Consider the following 17510-nt stretch of genomic DNA (forward strand, 5'->3'; position numbering starts at 1 on the left):
AATTTCAAGGGGTTTGGAGGTTTCACATGATTAGTACTACTGCGTTTCGGTGCTTTTCTCTTTCCTGTTTGTTCTTTTTGATTATTGGATTAATTCATCTTATATCCATTGAAAGCCACTGTTGTGGAAAATCTGGATGGCTATCGGAATATTGCAAAGGTTCTGGATTATATAAAAATCGCGGTCTGATTGTACTATATAACCCATCAAAATTTCAATAGGTTCAAACGAGCCTTAAGGTATAAAAACTGAAATGAAACTGAATGTAAGGAGTCTTTATTGAGAATGGGGACATCTATATAGGATCCCAGGGCATATTGGTATATATGGAAATGAAAAAATCGGATGAGTTAGCTAAAAACGACGCAGACCTGGAAGCTTTTACCGTAGACGTCCCAATCAGATTGGTTGAAACTAAAAGAATGCGAGATCTGCACATGATGGACCAAGCAGGAACGGTATATTACCAAGCGATCTAGAAGCAGCAAGTAGCATAGGTCCTAAAAACTTCTAGCGTTTGCCAATAGGACGGAACTATTTTATAATATAGGTTCTGGTTTTTGTTGAGCTTTTTCAATTTGGTCGTTAAACAAACTTCTGAAAGCTCCAGCTCAAACTCACGTCGCCTTATCGCAAGTCTTGGATTACATTGCTTTCTGAGCCACATCGTATCATGCTAGTTTTTTTTGGTTCGCTTCACAGTACCTTCCAGGCACCCGATAGCAGGTCAATGCCTACTGAGGACTTAGTGCTCCATCCACGAAATTTCTGAGGTGTTTACTTATGTAATGCGCTTTTATTCTCGAGCGGCATGGTATACATATCATATTAGGCTTTCTACTTTTTTTGTAATTTCATCTATTTTCATTTGTTTGGTTTTTTCTTTCTATTTTTGGTAAATGGTTTTGGCAACAATTGACTCCCTTGTGTATGTTATGTAACGACACAAAAGGACAAAGCACACGCGCTATGAGCATCAACGCTGGTACTGCTGCCGCCAAACAACAAAGTGCAATCGGTGGTAATGATGAAGTACGAGTTAGTTGCTTTTCCACACGGACAACGATGACGAAGAATACAACAATGACGACTAGTGGCAACACAATGCAATGCCGCATTTTCAAGAAAAAAAACCTTTTCGATAGCCAAACAAAAGAGCAAAGGAAACAAAAGCTTCGAAAGTTGCTGAAACATAATAAAGTGGAGGAGCAGAAAAAAGTGCAACGTATTAGCTTTAGGCATTGCATGCTTGGCTGCGGTAATGCGTGCTGCGGCCAGACCCGGCACACTGATGTGGTACAGCAACAACAACAAGGAGTTAGTTTGTTCTTCGAGTCATTGCTTTTCTATATAAGTTCCATTTGCCAGCAAGGTAAGTATGCATACAACAATGGGATGGAGATCAGAGCGAGAACTTAGATTGGAGGTACAGGAATTAATATGCACATACATTCATATGTATTTCTTTGTAGGCATGTATGTGTAGATAAGAACTTTTAGGAAAATACGAAAAGCTATCGAAATATTTGGAGGAGGAGTATGCTTACCAAGTTATGGGCTGCGGTTGGAAATGTTTAGCGCCGACCGCCAACAAATTAGAAACATTTCAAAGGCTGAAGACGGTGAAAGTCGTGTTTTCCATGGATGAGTCGAATAAGGAATTGATATGAATATTTAATGCCTTTTCTATACCTCTCAGCTGGCTCTATATGTGCTGGTACAGGCAGTGACGAAGATCGAACTGGCCTTAGATTATGGAATATAAAAGGCTATCAAGAGAGAGAAATGAAAAAGCGTATGAGATTGTTACTTCGTAGACTCGATTAGGGGATATTAAGAAAAGGAGAGATTTGCACACGGCGTAGACCTAATCGCGGGGCTGTAAAGTGGCGAAGATCATGTGTAGGTATTACAATCTTAGACTAATAAAGTTACTCCTATCATTAAAAAAGAGAACTGTGGACTCATGACTGGTATTTTGACTTTTAACCTTATTAGCATGGTCATTGATAGCAGATGTAGAAAGTGCAGGTTAGATGAGGAAGCAGTCAAGCAAGTTTTGCGCTTGTGCTCGGCACTTGCAGGCTACGACTTCAGCTGTTAGGTGCGAAACAGTTGTCGGATTTAGATGCAGCAAGTGGCATAGGTCCTAGAAGGCTTTTTGTATTTGCCAAGAGGACGAAGTTCTTTTATAATATGGGTACTGGTTTTTATAGAATTTTTGGTGTGATCGTCGAGCACATTTCTGGTAAAACTATGGACTAACTCAGTATATGTGAGCTCCTCACGGATCAGCCAGTTAAACCCAATCTGAGGCTGTTATTCGATTGTAAGATAATGAGTTAATTCTTGTTGGTGCCTATACAGTGTACTGCTGATTTAGGAGTGGTATGCGCATACTAAGTATCCTATCGAGAGACTCTTTAGGTTTTTTGTGGATGAGACTCTGATCACATTCTTTTCGAAAAAGAGTAAAGCTTCTTGGATGATATATGTATCTCCCAGCCCGAGCTTGCCAGCATTCCTACAAATCGGCGGAATGACACCTACATTTTTTATGTCGACTCCGAACGGGCTCTGCAGGCAAACGATTTTTTGCTGAGGAGTTTTTCAAGGCAGAAATACGTTTGGAGTGCTTGCAAACCTCTGCTAAGGAGCGATTCCACTTAGATGTTCTTTTCAGACTGAAAAAAACTTGTATATAAAGATTTTTATGTTGAGGACATTCGTTGTGGTTAGCAGCCACCACACCTTGGCGGCCCTCTTCTAAAACTAATAATTTCAGCGCCTCCCTAACACAACTGTAAAACTCACCTACGAGGGGAGAGTCATCTAATGTTTCGAAAGTGAGGGTCTACCGAGTCGAGGTCCTATCGATCTCAAATTGCTTACAGAACCAGATAGTGATATCACCCAGAAGCTGCTTTTGAGATGGTCGGGTTGGTTCGTTATGGCGCTAGTTACGATTTCGAATTGGTATCGAAGAGCTATAGATTTCTTATAGAAATGTTATCGACTTGTTATCAAAAATGTATAGATTAGGTATGGAAAAGCTTTCGTTTTTTTTTTGAAAAAGTTTATCGAAAAACTATGGGTTAATTATCGAAATATTATCGATTAAGTATCGAAATGTTTTCGATTATTTATCGAAAAATAATCAATATGTTCTGTGCTCCGTGGTGTGATAGTAGCGGATCACGACGCAAATTGGAAGAGAAGATCGGCCTTAAATCTCTTCCGAGGTTATCGCGCCTTACATTTATTTATTAGTTTAATCAATTTATTTATCGATTTAATATCGATTTGTTATCAGATAGTTACTAATGTTTTCAAGGGGCTTGTTATTGGATTGTTAACAACGACGCATCCGTTTGTTTGTCGATAACACATCTGTAACCGGCCGATAATAAATCTATAACAAACCGATAGATATTCAAAAAATGAAAAAGCGTCTATTGCTTCTACTTTATCGAAAGTAGACTGTAGTTTTACATGATTACGGGTTTTAATGTTACATATGTATGTATGTATGCATTTATGTAAGATCTTACTATTCTTACCATGTAAATATGTATGTATGTTTGATAGCATATGTGCCATATAACGCAATTTATGTGTTTGTAAAGTTTACTTTTCAGCTTTGCTTTCATTCATAAGAAACGTGGATGGATTCCTTTTTTGTTATTTGTCAGGTCAATTCGCTGTTTTTGAGTTCAATTTCATTTGTTTGGCTATGTTGCAAGACTTTCTGTTTGTAAACATAACTGAACAAATTCCATACGAACTTTTGGTTGTCAAGAGCTTAGAAAAGTTTGAATTCTTGCGTGCGTTCAATCATATGAGCAAATAGGGAATTTTTTTGAGTGAAATTATTTTATGAAGTCAATTTGGAGAAGAAATCAGGCACTGCGCTGGATCAAGTGGTGCTAACTCTATAGAAGTCCACAGAGAATTTATTTTGACTGCTTTTATTACCTCGAATACCGCTGTCAACGATGTTGGACCCGGAGCGCTAGAAGCAATCATCGATACAGCCGCGGTAGATCAACCAACAAGAAATCGTACTTACCTCTTTATTGCGTGATATTAGCTGATCTAATACAGCAACGGTAATGAAGCGGATATGTAGAAACTCATGCGATGCTCTAACATCTAGAATTGTTCTTTTCTATAAATGATATCCTAACAAACCTCAATAGAAGTAAAATTGGAAAGCGTGCATTGAAGAGTGCAGGAAAAGCCCGCATCGTTTCTTACGGTTGTAAATCGATGTACGGTAATATGCTGCGCTATATGTTTAAGATCCTGTCAAACGTATTATTCGAAATATTGAGTCCACAGTGGACAGATTAAACAGACCGAGTATAACATAGGTTAAATTACAAAAAAAAAAAAAAAAAAAACAGGCATGAGCATTAAGTACTCATAAAGTTCGATGTGTTAACATCTAAATGTAAGTCCAACAACTCATGTTTTTAAGTTAATCAGAGCTCGTCGTCGAAGTTGAAGTTAAATCACAACAGAGGCAACTGTACCAGAAGCAAATAGTGTCGGCTTTTTGAAAAGCAGCTGCGTAGGTTTTTTATCTTTAATATTAGAGATCGAGTTAATATCGTTGAATTATAGGTTAGTTACGGCCGTGTGATCGGCTTCTTATTGTTTTCTGTTCAGCTTCCTATAGCCGGGTGACAGATTGATTTTATAGTGAAGTTTGATCGGTATCTGCTTCAAAACAAAGCACACAGGAAAAAACCGATTAAACGGCGATAACAAATAGATACATTTTTATAAACAATCGATAACTACTCGATAGCTTCTCTATAAATTTTCAATAAACAATCGATAAATATTCGGTAATTAATATATAACTTTTCTATAGCATATCGATAACTTTTTGATAATAAATGGATAACTGGTCGATAAATGTTTGGTAACACACCGATGACTTTTCGATAAACAATCGACACATTTTCGATAAAAAGACCGTTATATCGTCCATAAAACATCAGTGAGTCGCTGATAACCTTTTTTATCGATAACAAGCCTATAACTCGCCGATAACAAATTGTTAGAACCCCATTAACAAATCGATATTTTTGTAGGAAACCGATAACTTCTTTGTAAATATTACATAAATCTTAAGTAACTAATCGATTACTTTTCTATAGCATATCGATAAATTTTCACTAACAAATCCATAACTTGTCTACAACTCACTGATACCTTTTCGATAAATCGACAATTTTCGATAAAAAACCGATAAGTCGTCCATTAAAGTCACGAACTAATTGGTAACTCTTGTTGTCGATAGCAAATTTATAACTCGTCGATAATAAATCTATAACAAACCTTTCTTTCCTTTCCTCTATTTTCCTCTTCTTGCTTTGGCTTCGCGAACGCGACGATAGCCATAAATTGTAATTATTTTTAATTGCAAATTTCACACAAAATTGGTGAAAATTGATAGAGTCTTGCGACTTGGAGCAAACTTCAGAACCAAGTGGAAATTTTACATACGGGAATAAAATTTTAGCTAGGCGGCGCAGCGATCGTGATATTTAAATTAATCGTTCGAATATAGAAATTCTAGGGACAAGATTTAGTGATATTTAGGAGTTAATATTTTTCCGATTTTTAAGTAAATTTCTGATGAACGAGAAACTGCTGACGGCAGAGTCCTCGCTATAAACTATGCTCGGCGAGCAGCAATTCTTATTTTCGTATATTTTACAAGCTTCAAGCGTTTCTATCACTCTGGTATCTTTTAGAATTTCCCGTTAGAAATCATTTTCATAGCTTTTTATATTTACATTATAGCAACACTTCTCGGTTCCACTATGGCACAGAGTTCAGGTCACCGTTCCAGCATACGCAATGAAAAAAATGTTATTAAAGTTTATTATGAAAAAATGGTACTGAACGTCTTACGACACATTTTTGAGACACTCGCCATTGGGCTACAATCTTAACATCTCATCCGTTGTTGATAACCCTATGACTAAGCGGGGGAAAATTCCTATAGGTGGCGCTCGGGGTCTAGATATTAAAACATTTCGTACCATATGGCGGAAACTTGCGAAGAAATTTTAAGAAATTCACCTTTGGGTTACAAACTGAAAACTTACACATTGTTGAGATCAAAATATGTTTAAATTGCATACGAGATTCGGAATTTCGGTATTTGTTTTTAAGGAACTCGTCGGTGAGCTTTCTTACTTACTTAATTGGCGCTTAATTGCGATCGATTTTTGAGAGACTATCCATCAAGCTGCAAAAATAATACATGACACGTAGATGATAACCGAATTGCGATGCAATTTATAAGAGTAAGTAGCCCGCGGAAAGATATTAAGTAATTCCGTAACAAACGGTAGAATCTTGCAATCAAGTTTGAAAAAACTTTCCATTGAGCTAGAAATTTCAAGCCTAACATTTCAGAGGAACAAGACAAAAAAACAAAAAAACAAAATTTAATAAAATTATCCGCTAGATTGCGCACAGATCAGAACATCAAGTAGATATACTTGATTCTTGTAGCTTTCTAGAAACTGAAAGGTTTCCAATTTTTAAAAATATTCAAAAAATATTTCGCTTCCATTCGTTCAATTTTTGAAAGACCGTGTAGCTACAAGCTTTAATCTTAAAACATAGAGTTCAGAACACCGAGGCAATCACATATAAAAACAAAATAAAAAGAAAATAAAAAATATATAAAGACAGTGGGAAATTTACATAAGACAATTATATTCTTTACTGCAAAGTTTTCTATCTAGGTAGAGTTTAAGTAACTGCTCTCATTTCATCGGTAATTGCAAACTACATCTATGAATTTGTTTCGGTTAAGCTGTTTGTAAAAGCTGCGGTGACCAAAGACGTTTACACATCTAAAACGCTTTAGAATAGTGAAGCAAATCGCATTACCAATGATGCTCATAGTCACTAATGTCCTACTCATTGTGTCCCTTAATAATCTATAAGCGAACTTCCTTCTTAGAATACCAAAAGCATTGAAGCATAGACCAACCCAGAATTCTTAAATTTGAGTTTACGAGCACGTTCCTGTAATATTTTAAATTTCTTGGATGAACGTGATGAAGGACATTCACAATTGAATGATAGATTTATTGTATTTAGTATGTGTTAGGTACTTTTTTTTTTTTTTTTTTTTTTTGTTGCGGGGAGGCTGAAAAATGCCTAATACACCATAATTGCTGCCGTCGCAGCAACCGTTTGTCCGTAGACTAAAAAACAGCCCAGTTCTGGAACCGTCGCCCACCCCGGCACCACTTTCGCATTACTTTAGGGTGGCTTTCCATATTTCTCATTTTTTAAGAGCCTACTGTTGTCCCTGCGTCCAGGTTCCCGCTATTTGCTCTGAGTGTCCATTTAATCGCCACTGCTTCGCATGCGCATTTCTCTGCGCTCCCTCTCAGCATCCATCAGGCGTGTCATTACTATAAATGCCATTTTGCTCACTGCAGTCCAGCACTCTTTCCTGTTGCACATATGTGAAACTAAATTTCTCGTGGTAGGTTCCTCCCCAAAGACTCCATGCAAGGTGAGTCTTTCTTCGTGGAAACGGGGGCAGTAGAACATGACGTGTTCTGCGTTTTCTAACTCTGTGGTACACATTGGGCAATGAGGATCTTCCTCTATCCTACGCTTCCATAAATACTCTTTGAAACCGCCATGTCCACTCATTATCTGCGTGAGATGGTAGCTCAGTTCGCCGTGCTTCCGCTCATTCCATTGAGCTACGTTCCAAACTAGTGTGAAAGTCCAACGCCCTTTACTCGAGGCCTCCCACCGTTTTTGCCACTTAGCTATTGTTTGTGTCCTTGCTCTTTTCTTGTCTTCTTGAGATGGTCGCTCGATATTAGTGTTATACAGATCGGCCATTTCGCTTGCCAGTAAATCCACTGGGATTTTTCGGGTTAGAACCAGGATCGCGTCGTCGGACACCGTCCGCTAAGCACTTGCTATTCTTAAAGAAGCAAGTAGTTGCGTTGCTAATATATATTTTTGATTGGTCTGTTTAGATCCATACCACACTGGTGCTGCGTATAGTATTATAAGGAATCATTTGAGGTGATTTGATGATCTCCGACAGTTAAGACTAACTCGTTCGCCTACCGTTTTGAGCTTACTAATACCACTTCCGTATTTTGGCTAGCCAACTCCAGTCCTGTATTGGTCAGCTATTCCTTTATTCTTGCTACGGCGTCATTACATAATGCTTGAAGCAGGTCCAGTTTCTTGGCCACTACTACCACTGCAATATCATCAGCATATCCCACAATTTGCGTGTTTTCTGGTGATCAATCTTTAGCACGCCGTAATACATTACAGTCCAAAGCGTTGGACCGAGAACAGATCCCTGTGGGACGCCTCCTGTGATTTTGTACTCTTTTGCTCCTTAATCCGTGTCAAAAAGAAGTACTCTGTCTTTAAGATAGCTACCTATAATTCTGCGTAAGTAAGCTGGAGTGCCGAAGCTTTGCAGCGCTGCCATTATCTGCATCCAGTTCGCAGTGTTAAAAGCATTCTTGATGTCCAACATAATCAGTGCACAGAACTTCCTTTTATTTTGGCCTCCAGAGATAGCTTCTCTGGCTATATTGACGACTGTTTGTATTGCATCTACGGTGGATCTTGATTTGCGAAATCCATATTGACTATTCGAAAAGCCACCTGGTCTTTCTAGAGTCAGCTGTAGGCGCTCACTAATTATACGCTCGAAAATCTTCCCTAGGGAATCCAGCATACAAAGTGGCCTATATGAGGATGGTTGGTCCGGCTGTTTACCATGTTTCAGCAATAGGACAAGTCTTTGTCGTTTCCACGGGCGAGAGAACACGCCTTATTGCATACAGGCATTAAAAAGATCAGTAAATAATGTAGCCCTAGTTGTAATCGCGGCTTTAAGGGCTATGTTTGGTACTTCGTCGGGTCCTGGGGATTTGTTATCAGTAACTCTTTTTGCAGCGTCCAGCACCTCTTGCTCTGTAATTTGCGGAATTTCCGTACTTTCTAGATCCTCGCTTGGATAAGTCCAGCGATCTTGCGCCGGGAAAAGTGTTTCAACAATAATATTCATCAGTATCGGGCACGTAGGTTGCTGTGATATCGGTCCTTTAACTTTGGCCATCACAGTTCTGTAGGCTGATCCCCAAGGATCTAGGTCGACATTATCCAGCATTTCCCTAAAGCATAACTTCTTGCTCTTTTTTATGGCATTTTTAAGTGCCTTTCTTTATGCGACATAGGTGCTGTGTAGCTCTGCATATCGTGGTGATTAGCGTGCCCTCTGCGCTATTCTTCGTGCTCTGTGGCATTTTCTACGCTCTTCCGCAATTTCGTCATTCCACCAATATACCGGAGTGCGCTGTGCTTTTCCGCGACTTCTGGGCATGGCAGCATCACATGCCATACATAGCAACTTAGTGATTTGAACCGACTGGTCTTCCGCATGCGATTCTCATACTATGGCGTCCTTCCAGATAATGTCAAATATTTGTGGGTCGAAAAGGTGCTGTTTCCATTTCCTACTTTGTCGATGTCTTGTTGCTACCGTTCGTGGATATATGTGTTAGGTACTTAAAAATTCAAGTACATACATACATACATTCGCTCGTACGCACTCTAGCAATGATTTTGTACTTATTTATGTACTTAACAAATGCAAGTAATTTCTCTACTTTTCCAAGAATTTGATAAATTGTACTCACGTTGAGAGCTGTAGATTTTTGTTGCAGTGCAGTATGTTTGTAATTGTACATGAATAAGTGAGTGCATTAAAGTATGCTTAAGTGCATGTGTGCAATTTTCAATATTGCTAATTATTGCATTCGTAATTTGAAAGTACTTTTATGTAAGAATGTATGTACTGTGAGAACTACGTGTAGTATGATGAACATTAATACAGTAAGCTGGTTTGATTGAGTTGTGTATGTAGTAGAATTGCAAAAGTATCGATATAATTATCGATACATAGAATACTAGGTTCATGGTGCGATTATCGATGTTTTTTTTCTAAATATCGAGTACTGTTTTCCCATTTCTTATTCCTTTTTCTAGAGGCAGAATTACCAGCGTCTTAAACCTAGGTAAGAGACAAATAAAACATGTCAGATTTGTGTTTATTTTAGATGAATACCTAACAAGTTGGTGGCTCTGAATATTGAAAAATTCTGAAAAAGTCCAATGTGAAAAGTACGTTATATTTTTTCATATTATATACACATATATACATGTATTCGTATATGTATCCATTTTGACAAAATCATTAATACTTTTGCAATATGCCACTATTGCAAAAAATGTTATAAAACTAGTGGTAATACGTCCAATTTGTTTCACCATCTAGAACGATCGCATACAACTGCAAATTTATAGCTCGCCAAATAAGATTGATTTTTATATGAAAAAAACATATAAAGATCCATCATCATGTAAAAAGGCTTTTGACAGCACCCTACTAGGGTTTAGTCACCGCAGACGTTCGACCTTTTCCCATAGTGTATGACAAAGGGTGTTGTAACTTTGTATATACCCTCGTCTCGCTGTATAAGCTGCGATCGCGGACAACTTTGCAGAATGTTTTATGATAGTTTCGAAGTTATGAAGACAATATTAAATATATATATACATTTACATATTGTATTTACATAAATGTCTGATATATACTTGATATTACTATATACATATATCGATACCCTCCCTCTTAAATATCGAGTAAGCCGAATATCGATACTTTTGCAGCTCTAGTATGTAGGCGAATTCGCTTTTAGTGAAACGAAATAGAAATGAGAATAAAAAATTTAAAAAGCACTTCAACAGTAATGAAAATTATGGTATAATTAGTGTTTTTTTTTGGTAGCAGAGAATTTTGGTACTATGTTTAATAAACATTGTTTATGTATTTGGTACAATTTGCCGAATTATCTAGCAGTACCATACTATGCATCAGAAAAACAATATACCTAATACGACTTGTTTTTTTTTTTTTTGACACTATAGATGTAGCAAACTGATGGGCTGCCACTTAGTAGCAAATGCAAATGTTTGCTCAATTTATAATAATAAAAAAAATAATAATAATACCCAACGGATTAATACCCTCCAAAGCCCACCCTACCGGCGCGAGGGGCGCATCCGCACGACGCACGGATTTGTTTTTGCCGAGTTGTTGATAGGCGGAGGTTTGTTAAGCGTCGAGATCTAAAACTGCTCAGCTACAGAATAAAAATCATCAGCTGAGAACTATACATAACAGTTAGAAATTACATAACAGTTAGAAATTATACATATACATACTACATTGTTAAAGAAGTGAACATTCTTAGTTTATTTGATTTGCTTATGGAGCTCTTAGTGTTCTGGCAACTCTCTCTAAAGTTTCATTCGAAAATATCCACGTTCAATATTTTTATTTGGGATTAGAAAAAAAAAAAACCGCAAAAAATACCAATATTTGCATTTGAAAGTAAGTAGGATACAGGGAAGGACGTCTTATTGACTGACTTTCGAAGAGTTATACTTTTGCTATCGACAACAGAAGCTATCGGTGAATTATTGATATTTTTCCGATAAGTTATCAGTTTGTTTTTGATTTGCTATCAATTGGGTTTTCGATTTGCTTTCGTGAAGTTATGGATTTGTTGTCATGCAGTTATCGAAGAGTTATCGAAAACTTATCTATTTTTTATCGAAAACCAATCGATTTTTTAACGAAAAAATATCAGTATATTACTTAAAATTTATACATTTGTCGTCGAAACGTTATCGATTTGTTAACAAAAACCTATCATTCCGTATCGAAAGCTATCCATTTCTTTTTGAAGTATTCCCCACTTTGTATCGGCGTGATATCGAAAAGTTATCGATATTCCATCAAAATCTATTGTTCGGTATCGAAAAGTAATCGAATTATTTTCGGTGTGTTATTAATTTTTTTCGACGTATTATCGACGACTCGACTGTTTGTTGTAACGAAGATATCGATAAAACTTCAATATAAGATGACACATCTGCTGCAAATTGATAACTAGCCGATAACAAACCAATAGCCTGACGATAATAAATCGCTATCGATAGCAAGTCGGTGATAAAACAATAACTTGTCGCTATTACTTGTTACCGATAAGAAGCCGATGAAGCTCTTCCCAAAAAAAAAAACCTAAACAATTTGTTTCTGGTAAAGTTACCTGTATTATGGGCTAACTTCAACAACTGGGCGTGATCTAGTTAACTTAAAAAACATTTGTTTTTGGATTCACAAGCACTTGGTGCTCACGCTTCTTTTTCTTGATTTGAGAATAAATTTTCATATCGTAGTTTTTTTCCCGACTTTTGGGGAAAATTCACATATGTCTCAAAACGTTGCAGTCGAAAAAAAAAATTGATATCACCGTCGGGTATAGAGGCCTCGGACACATATGCTAGGCAACTCGGTGGCCAACAGACCACGTACGATCGGCTTCAAAATCCAAACTGCATCTAGCTGCATGGAAAAGACATACAGAAGATAGGCGTCATTCAGCGGTGAAATGTTAGAAATCTTAGCAGCTGCACTACAAGGTCATTAAAATCTACTAACTTCTGCTCAGCTACCACTCCATTTAGCATTTATATAACCATTGATATCTCCGAGCCCCTAACATCTTTTTTCTGGAACAATAAATTATATTTGAATTCAGCCACATTCCGCAAGAATAAACTGAGGTAACTTTAGCCTTCATGCTCATATAGGCCTGAAAAGAATGACTATCACTTTTTCTTTTGAAAACCCTTTGAGAGACTTATGTGTGCGCATCGAAAAGCCAGCCAAAATATAGGCGTTATCTAGCGATTTTAGAAGTTCTTTCAGACTGCAATATACAACCACTAACAGCTGCAACTTCTCACCAAAAATTATTCCAACCTTTTAAATCTCGGAGCCCCCTATCAACTTTCTGCAGAACAACAAATGTTATGTGAAATTTGTTTTCCAACTCTGGTGGAAATTTAAAAGGCATTCCTGAGACTCTGCTATATTTCACGGGGATAGACGTAGAAATAGTAGTATTCATGCTAAAGCAGGCAAAAGCAAAAGAACTTCGCATGGAAAATGCATGACTTCAGGCCTTACAGTCTGGTGAGCTCTCATTTAAAAGCCTTAGGGAGACGTTTGTGTAAACATCGGAAGGCCACATGGTGGGCGTCGTACAGTGGCGATATATTAGAAGCTCGTCGATGCTGTAGCGCATAACCACAATTAAATCTCCGAGCCCCTAACATCATTTTGCGCAACAATGAATTATATTTGAAATTTCCTGTTCAATTCTGATGGAAATCTATATGGGAACCAACCTAATACGCTTGTGTAGCTGAGTGACTTTAGGACACTTATATTTATGCCCTTTCTTTTTAAAAACCTTAGAAGGACTTCTGGGCGCGCATTTCAGAAATAAGCTACACGTTCACTAATTTTGATTTATATCGGCCAGTCATAGTACTTCTGATGCTTTTTCTAACGAGAAGGTCAATCCAATCTTATCTGGAAGACTGCTATTTATGTACGTGTCCACAGTACCACATAAAGATGAACAGAACCAAGAATTCTACAACTGACCTCTATTCTGTGAATATTCGCAAAGGCTCTGGAAGCTATGCTCAACTTTCTCTTTATAGATTTGAATGGTAAACTCCAAGGAAGTAGTAGTACGGTAAGACAGAATATAGTTCTGACCACGAATTATATTTGACCATGACAACATGCGGTTTTGACTATTGTTTTTTAATTTTGGCAGCGAACTTCGCGATAACTGTCATTTCGTAGCACCAAGAAATCTCAAGTCATCCTCCAGCTGTCGCTCTAAACTCTATGTTTGTCTCCAACTTCCTCTGCTTCCAAATGGCGGTGTCAATCGAAATACAGTACCGCTCAGATTTTAAAGGCTATGATTTCAAGGTACAGCCCTCTTTTCGAAGCTATTTTTATGCTACAACGTCGCTACCTCTAGACTAGAAGTTTTCCAGTAGAGTCCCAGTGAGACGCGATTAGAGCGATATATCTACTGTCGACCATCAGTCTTCACGTGACAGTGGTGTCTACTTTGCTTAAGTTCAGGCGCTACCATTGAAGCGCCTTTCAGGTGAAATTAGCAGCCGTAAAGGAGGCCGCTCGGTGCCTTCTCTTAATGCAAAGATAGTCTGTCGACGATCGTTCAACGAATTGAGAGGGACAAATTTGTTAAATTTCTTACATTTTTGAGGGGAAAAGGGCTTTAGCTCATTCAGTGGTACCAAAACAGGAAAGTTGACATAATAAGTGCATTTCTCAACTTATTTAGTACTTAGGCTGTGTGCGAGTTTGCTTAAATTGCTACCTAAATAGAGAAAAAACCTAAATCACTGGAAACTGTCGGTAAGGCAGTGCAAAATAAAAATTTTGAATTTTTATGAGCATACCTTTCAACTTAAATTCAAATGTCAAATTTCAAAAACAAAAATATTGATTTTTCAATATTGTATATGCAAATAAATGGCTCTTTTCCATTCAATTTAAGTAAATCATAGACCATAGAGCGATGATCTCAGCTGCGATTAAGGTCAGATCAATTGTACGTGATGGTGAGCTCAATTTTGTTCAAGCTGATGTTGGCGACACAAGAATTGGATCCTTCTTAAATATGGACCGCAATGTGAACATATTTGGCAGCCGAGCGCACTGGTATTGAATTCGAGATTGTGAAAAAGGTCATTGTGCACGTGCTCCACTACGTCCGAAAAAAGCCTTATAAAACGGAGCCACTGCATTTTCTTGAACTGCTATCTTGGGATAGGTACTTACCGCGGACCCTAATTGACCTCTGTTCTTTTTAAGCATGAAAAAAATTTAGGTTATCAAATCAACTCGCACAGTTTTGACAGCTTTTTCCTAAATTATTGCAGTGCTGGAAAGTTCCAGTGGAATATTAGTTTAGGTACCTAAAATTTAGGCGAACTCGCACCCAGCCTTAATACAAATTCGTAATTATCATCACTGACATGCATTTGTTATATAACATTTCTCAGAAGCAAACTTTTCTCCTTTTCAGTGATGCATAAAACATCTCACAGAATTTCGAATGAACTTGTTTGGACAGCTTTTTAACTTTTTTTCCTTAACATTTCTAATTACATTCCATCTATGTATGTACATATGTATGTATGTGCTGTATTGATATTGAATGCTGCACATTTTAATCCGCTCATTTCTTTTTCTCATTCATACGATTTATCTTTATTCTTTGAGTACGCGTTTTAACACATCATCCACTCTATGTAGGTTTAACATTTTCGACGAATTTCTTTTCGGGTCGCTGCATCGTTATCACCAGTCTACTTTGCGCCTTTGCCATCTATCAATTTTATTGCGCCAGTATTGTTGGTACCTTACAAATGGAGAAACCAAAAATTATTCGTACATTGCGTGATTTAATACACAATTCATTGGAAGTTGGCATAGAGGATATACCATATAATCGTGATTACTTTTTGGTAAGTAAAGGAAGAGAGCTTATAGAGAAGAGATACAGAGGGAGAAGAGTCACAAGCAGCAGTGAAGCTTTGTTACTGCACCTAAGCTATTATTTGTTTTGTGTACAAGCAAATATGAAGTTACACGGTAATAGCTTGTACTACCAAATCCTTAGTTCACGCATAGGCGGTAAGGCTATTTGGTAAAGTGGAAGAACGTTCAAAAGTATGTCTTTGACCTCTATATGATGATAGGTACTTATGATAAGATACTACACTCTAGGTAGGTAAGATACTATAATAGAGTGTGTGGTCTGAATACCATGCTGATGGTTAGTAAGTGGTCTCTGTAACGAGGTAGTAGAACTCTGGGAAGGAATTTTTACGAAAGCATTTAAAGTTTGTCGACAAATCTGGGTTTTCAGGTAATACAGAGGTGCTCCTCCTGTGTTATCCATTATTTCATAATTATGATAGTGCGCTGCTGGGTAACTCGAATTTTTCAGAACCCCACAATATTTTTTCCAAATGTAAAGATTTCAATTTATCGACGAAGGTTCGAGTTCCTTTCGAGATCTTTCACAATGCGATGAAACTAGTTTCTGCGATTTGACTGGCAGAGGCCTAACATTGTGTAAAAGCATCTCTAGAAAACTAATGTCAATTTCTTTACTGAAAAATTGTTTCACTGTAAATTTGTAACATTTGAACTAGTAGCTGAGGTTGTCGGAAATGGTACTGCTCAGTCTTATGTGAAAGGAATAAACAAACCTACAAGCCATCTGACAAAAAACAATATGACTCCATCTCTAACTAGAGCTCGCCCATGGCTTGGATTAAACCACAACAGACGTAACTTTATCAGATATTGAAAACTAATCCCTTAGGCTGGGTGTATTATCGATAGTGAATTATTATCTCCGAGCTATCGGTTTCTTATTGGCTTCTTATTGTTATATGCTGTTGACGGACGGAATACAGCTGCGTGCTCTATTTCAAAGTTAAGTGGTGTCGATATCTGTTTCGTTACAAGCCTATGAGTTGGCAATTATAACATATTGCTAGCACTCCGATAAGAAATCGATAACTCTTCGATATCAAGTTAATAGCTTTTCAATAAATAGTCGCTCACTTTTGAACAACAAATCGATAACTTTCTGATAAAATATCGATAGCTTTTTTATAATAAATCTATATCTTTTTGATAAATAATTAATAACATTTTGAAAACAAATCAACAACATATCGATAGTTTTTTTTTTAAAAATCGATATTTCTTCGATAAAAAATTGATAAAGTTTTTTTGCGAATCGATAATATTTTGAAAAGTTTTCATTAACTTTTCGATAATAAATCGACAACTTTTGGATAATAAACGAGGAACTTGCCGATAGGAAGAACATAACATTTCTATAAAAAATCGATAATTCGTCTTCCTCTCTTCGATAACAAACTGATAACTCGTAGTTAAGACTTCGATAAAAAATTGATAAGGTGCCTTTCCTTTATTTGTTGTGTAATTTTGGCCGCAGAGGCCAGACCCAAGCAACGCTTGTCGTGATCTTTTGTGCGATCCCCTTTGATCCAGTCCCTACACCTATATTTTCTTCTTCTAGTAGCTATAAAATCAGTCCCCGAAGGTTTTGGGAGCATTACCGATGAAATGGTACTTTGTTATTTGCTTCATTATAAACCTTTGACTCGTTGATAAAAAGGCCCACAACAAATTGGTAGAAAACCGATAAAAAATTGATAACCTTTCGATATCAAGTCTATAATTTTTCAATGACGAATCTATAACTTTCTAATAGAAGATTGATAAATTTATTAACATATACCGATAAATTTTGAATAATCAGCAAACACTTTTCGAAAATAAATCGATAACATATCGATAGTTTTTACATAACAAATCAATGTGGTTTTGATAACAAGTTGATAACGTTCTTCAAGATAACCGTAAATTTGTGATAAATGATCGATAACTTTGCTATAGTAAACCGGGAATA

At 37.0% G+C, this 17510-nt stretch overlaps 1 protein-coding gene across 8 annotated transcripts in view; it reads left to right on the forward strand.

Annotated features, from left to right (window-relative positions):
* Positions 1-17510, forward strand: part of Ir64a (Ionotropic receptor 64a) — a 685241-nt gene that overhangs the window by 257721 nt on the left and 410010 nt on the right. For all 8 annotated transcript variants that reach the window (XR_010947661.1, XM_067757679.1, XM_067757680.1 and 5 more), the window contains 2 exons: positions 953-1372; positions 15311-15522. Coding sequence is in view for 7 of the 8 variants with exons in the window: in XM_067757679.1 (XP_067613780.1) it covers positions 953-1372; positions 15311-15522 (632 nt within the window). In the remaining variant the exon portion in view is untranslated. The remainder of the gene's footprint in view (positions 1-952; positions 1373-15310; positions 15523-17510) is intronic.

Source organism: Eurosta solidaginis, chromosome 5 (assembly GCF_040869045.1).
Source record: "Eurosta solidaginis isolate ZX-2024a chromosome 5, ASM4086904v1, whole genome shotgun sequence".
NCBI lineage: Eukaryota > Metazoa > Arthropoda > Insecta > Diptera > Tephritidae > Eurosta > Eurosta solidaginis.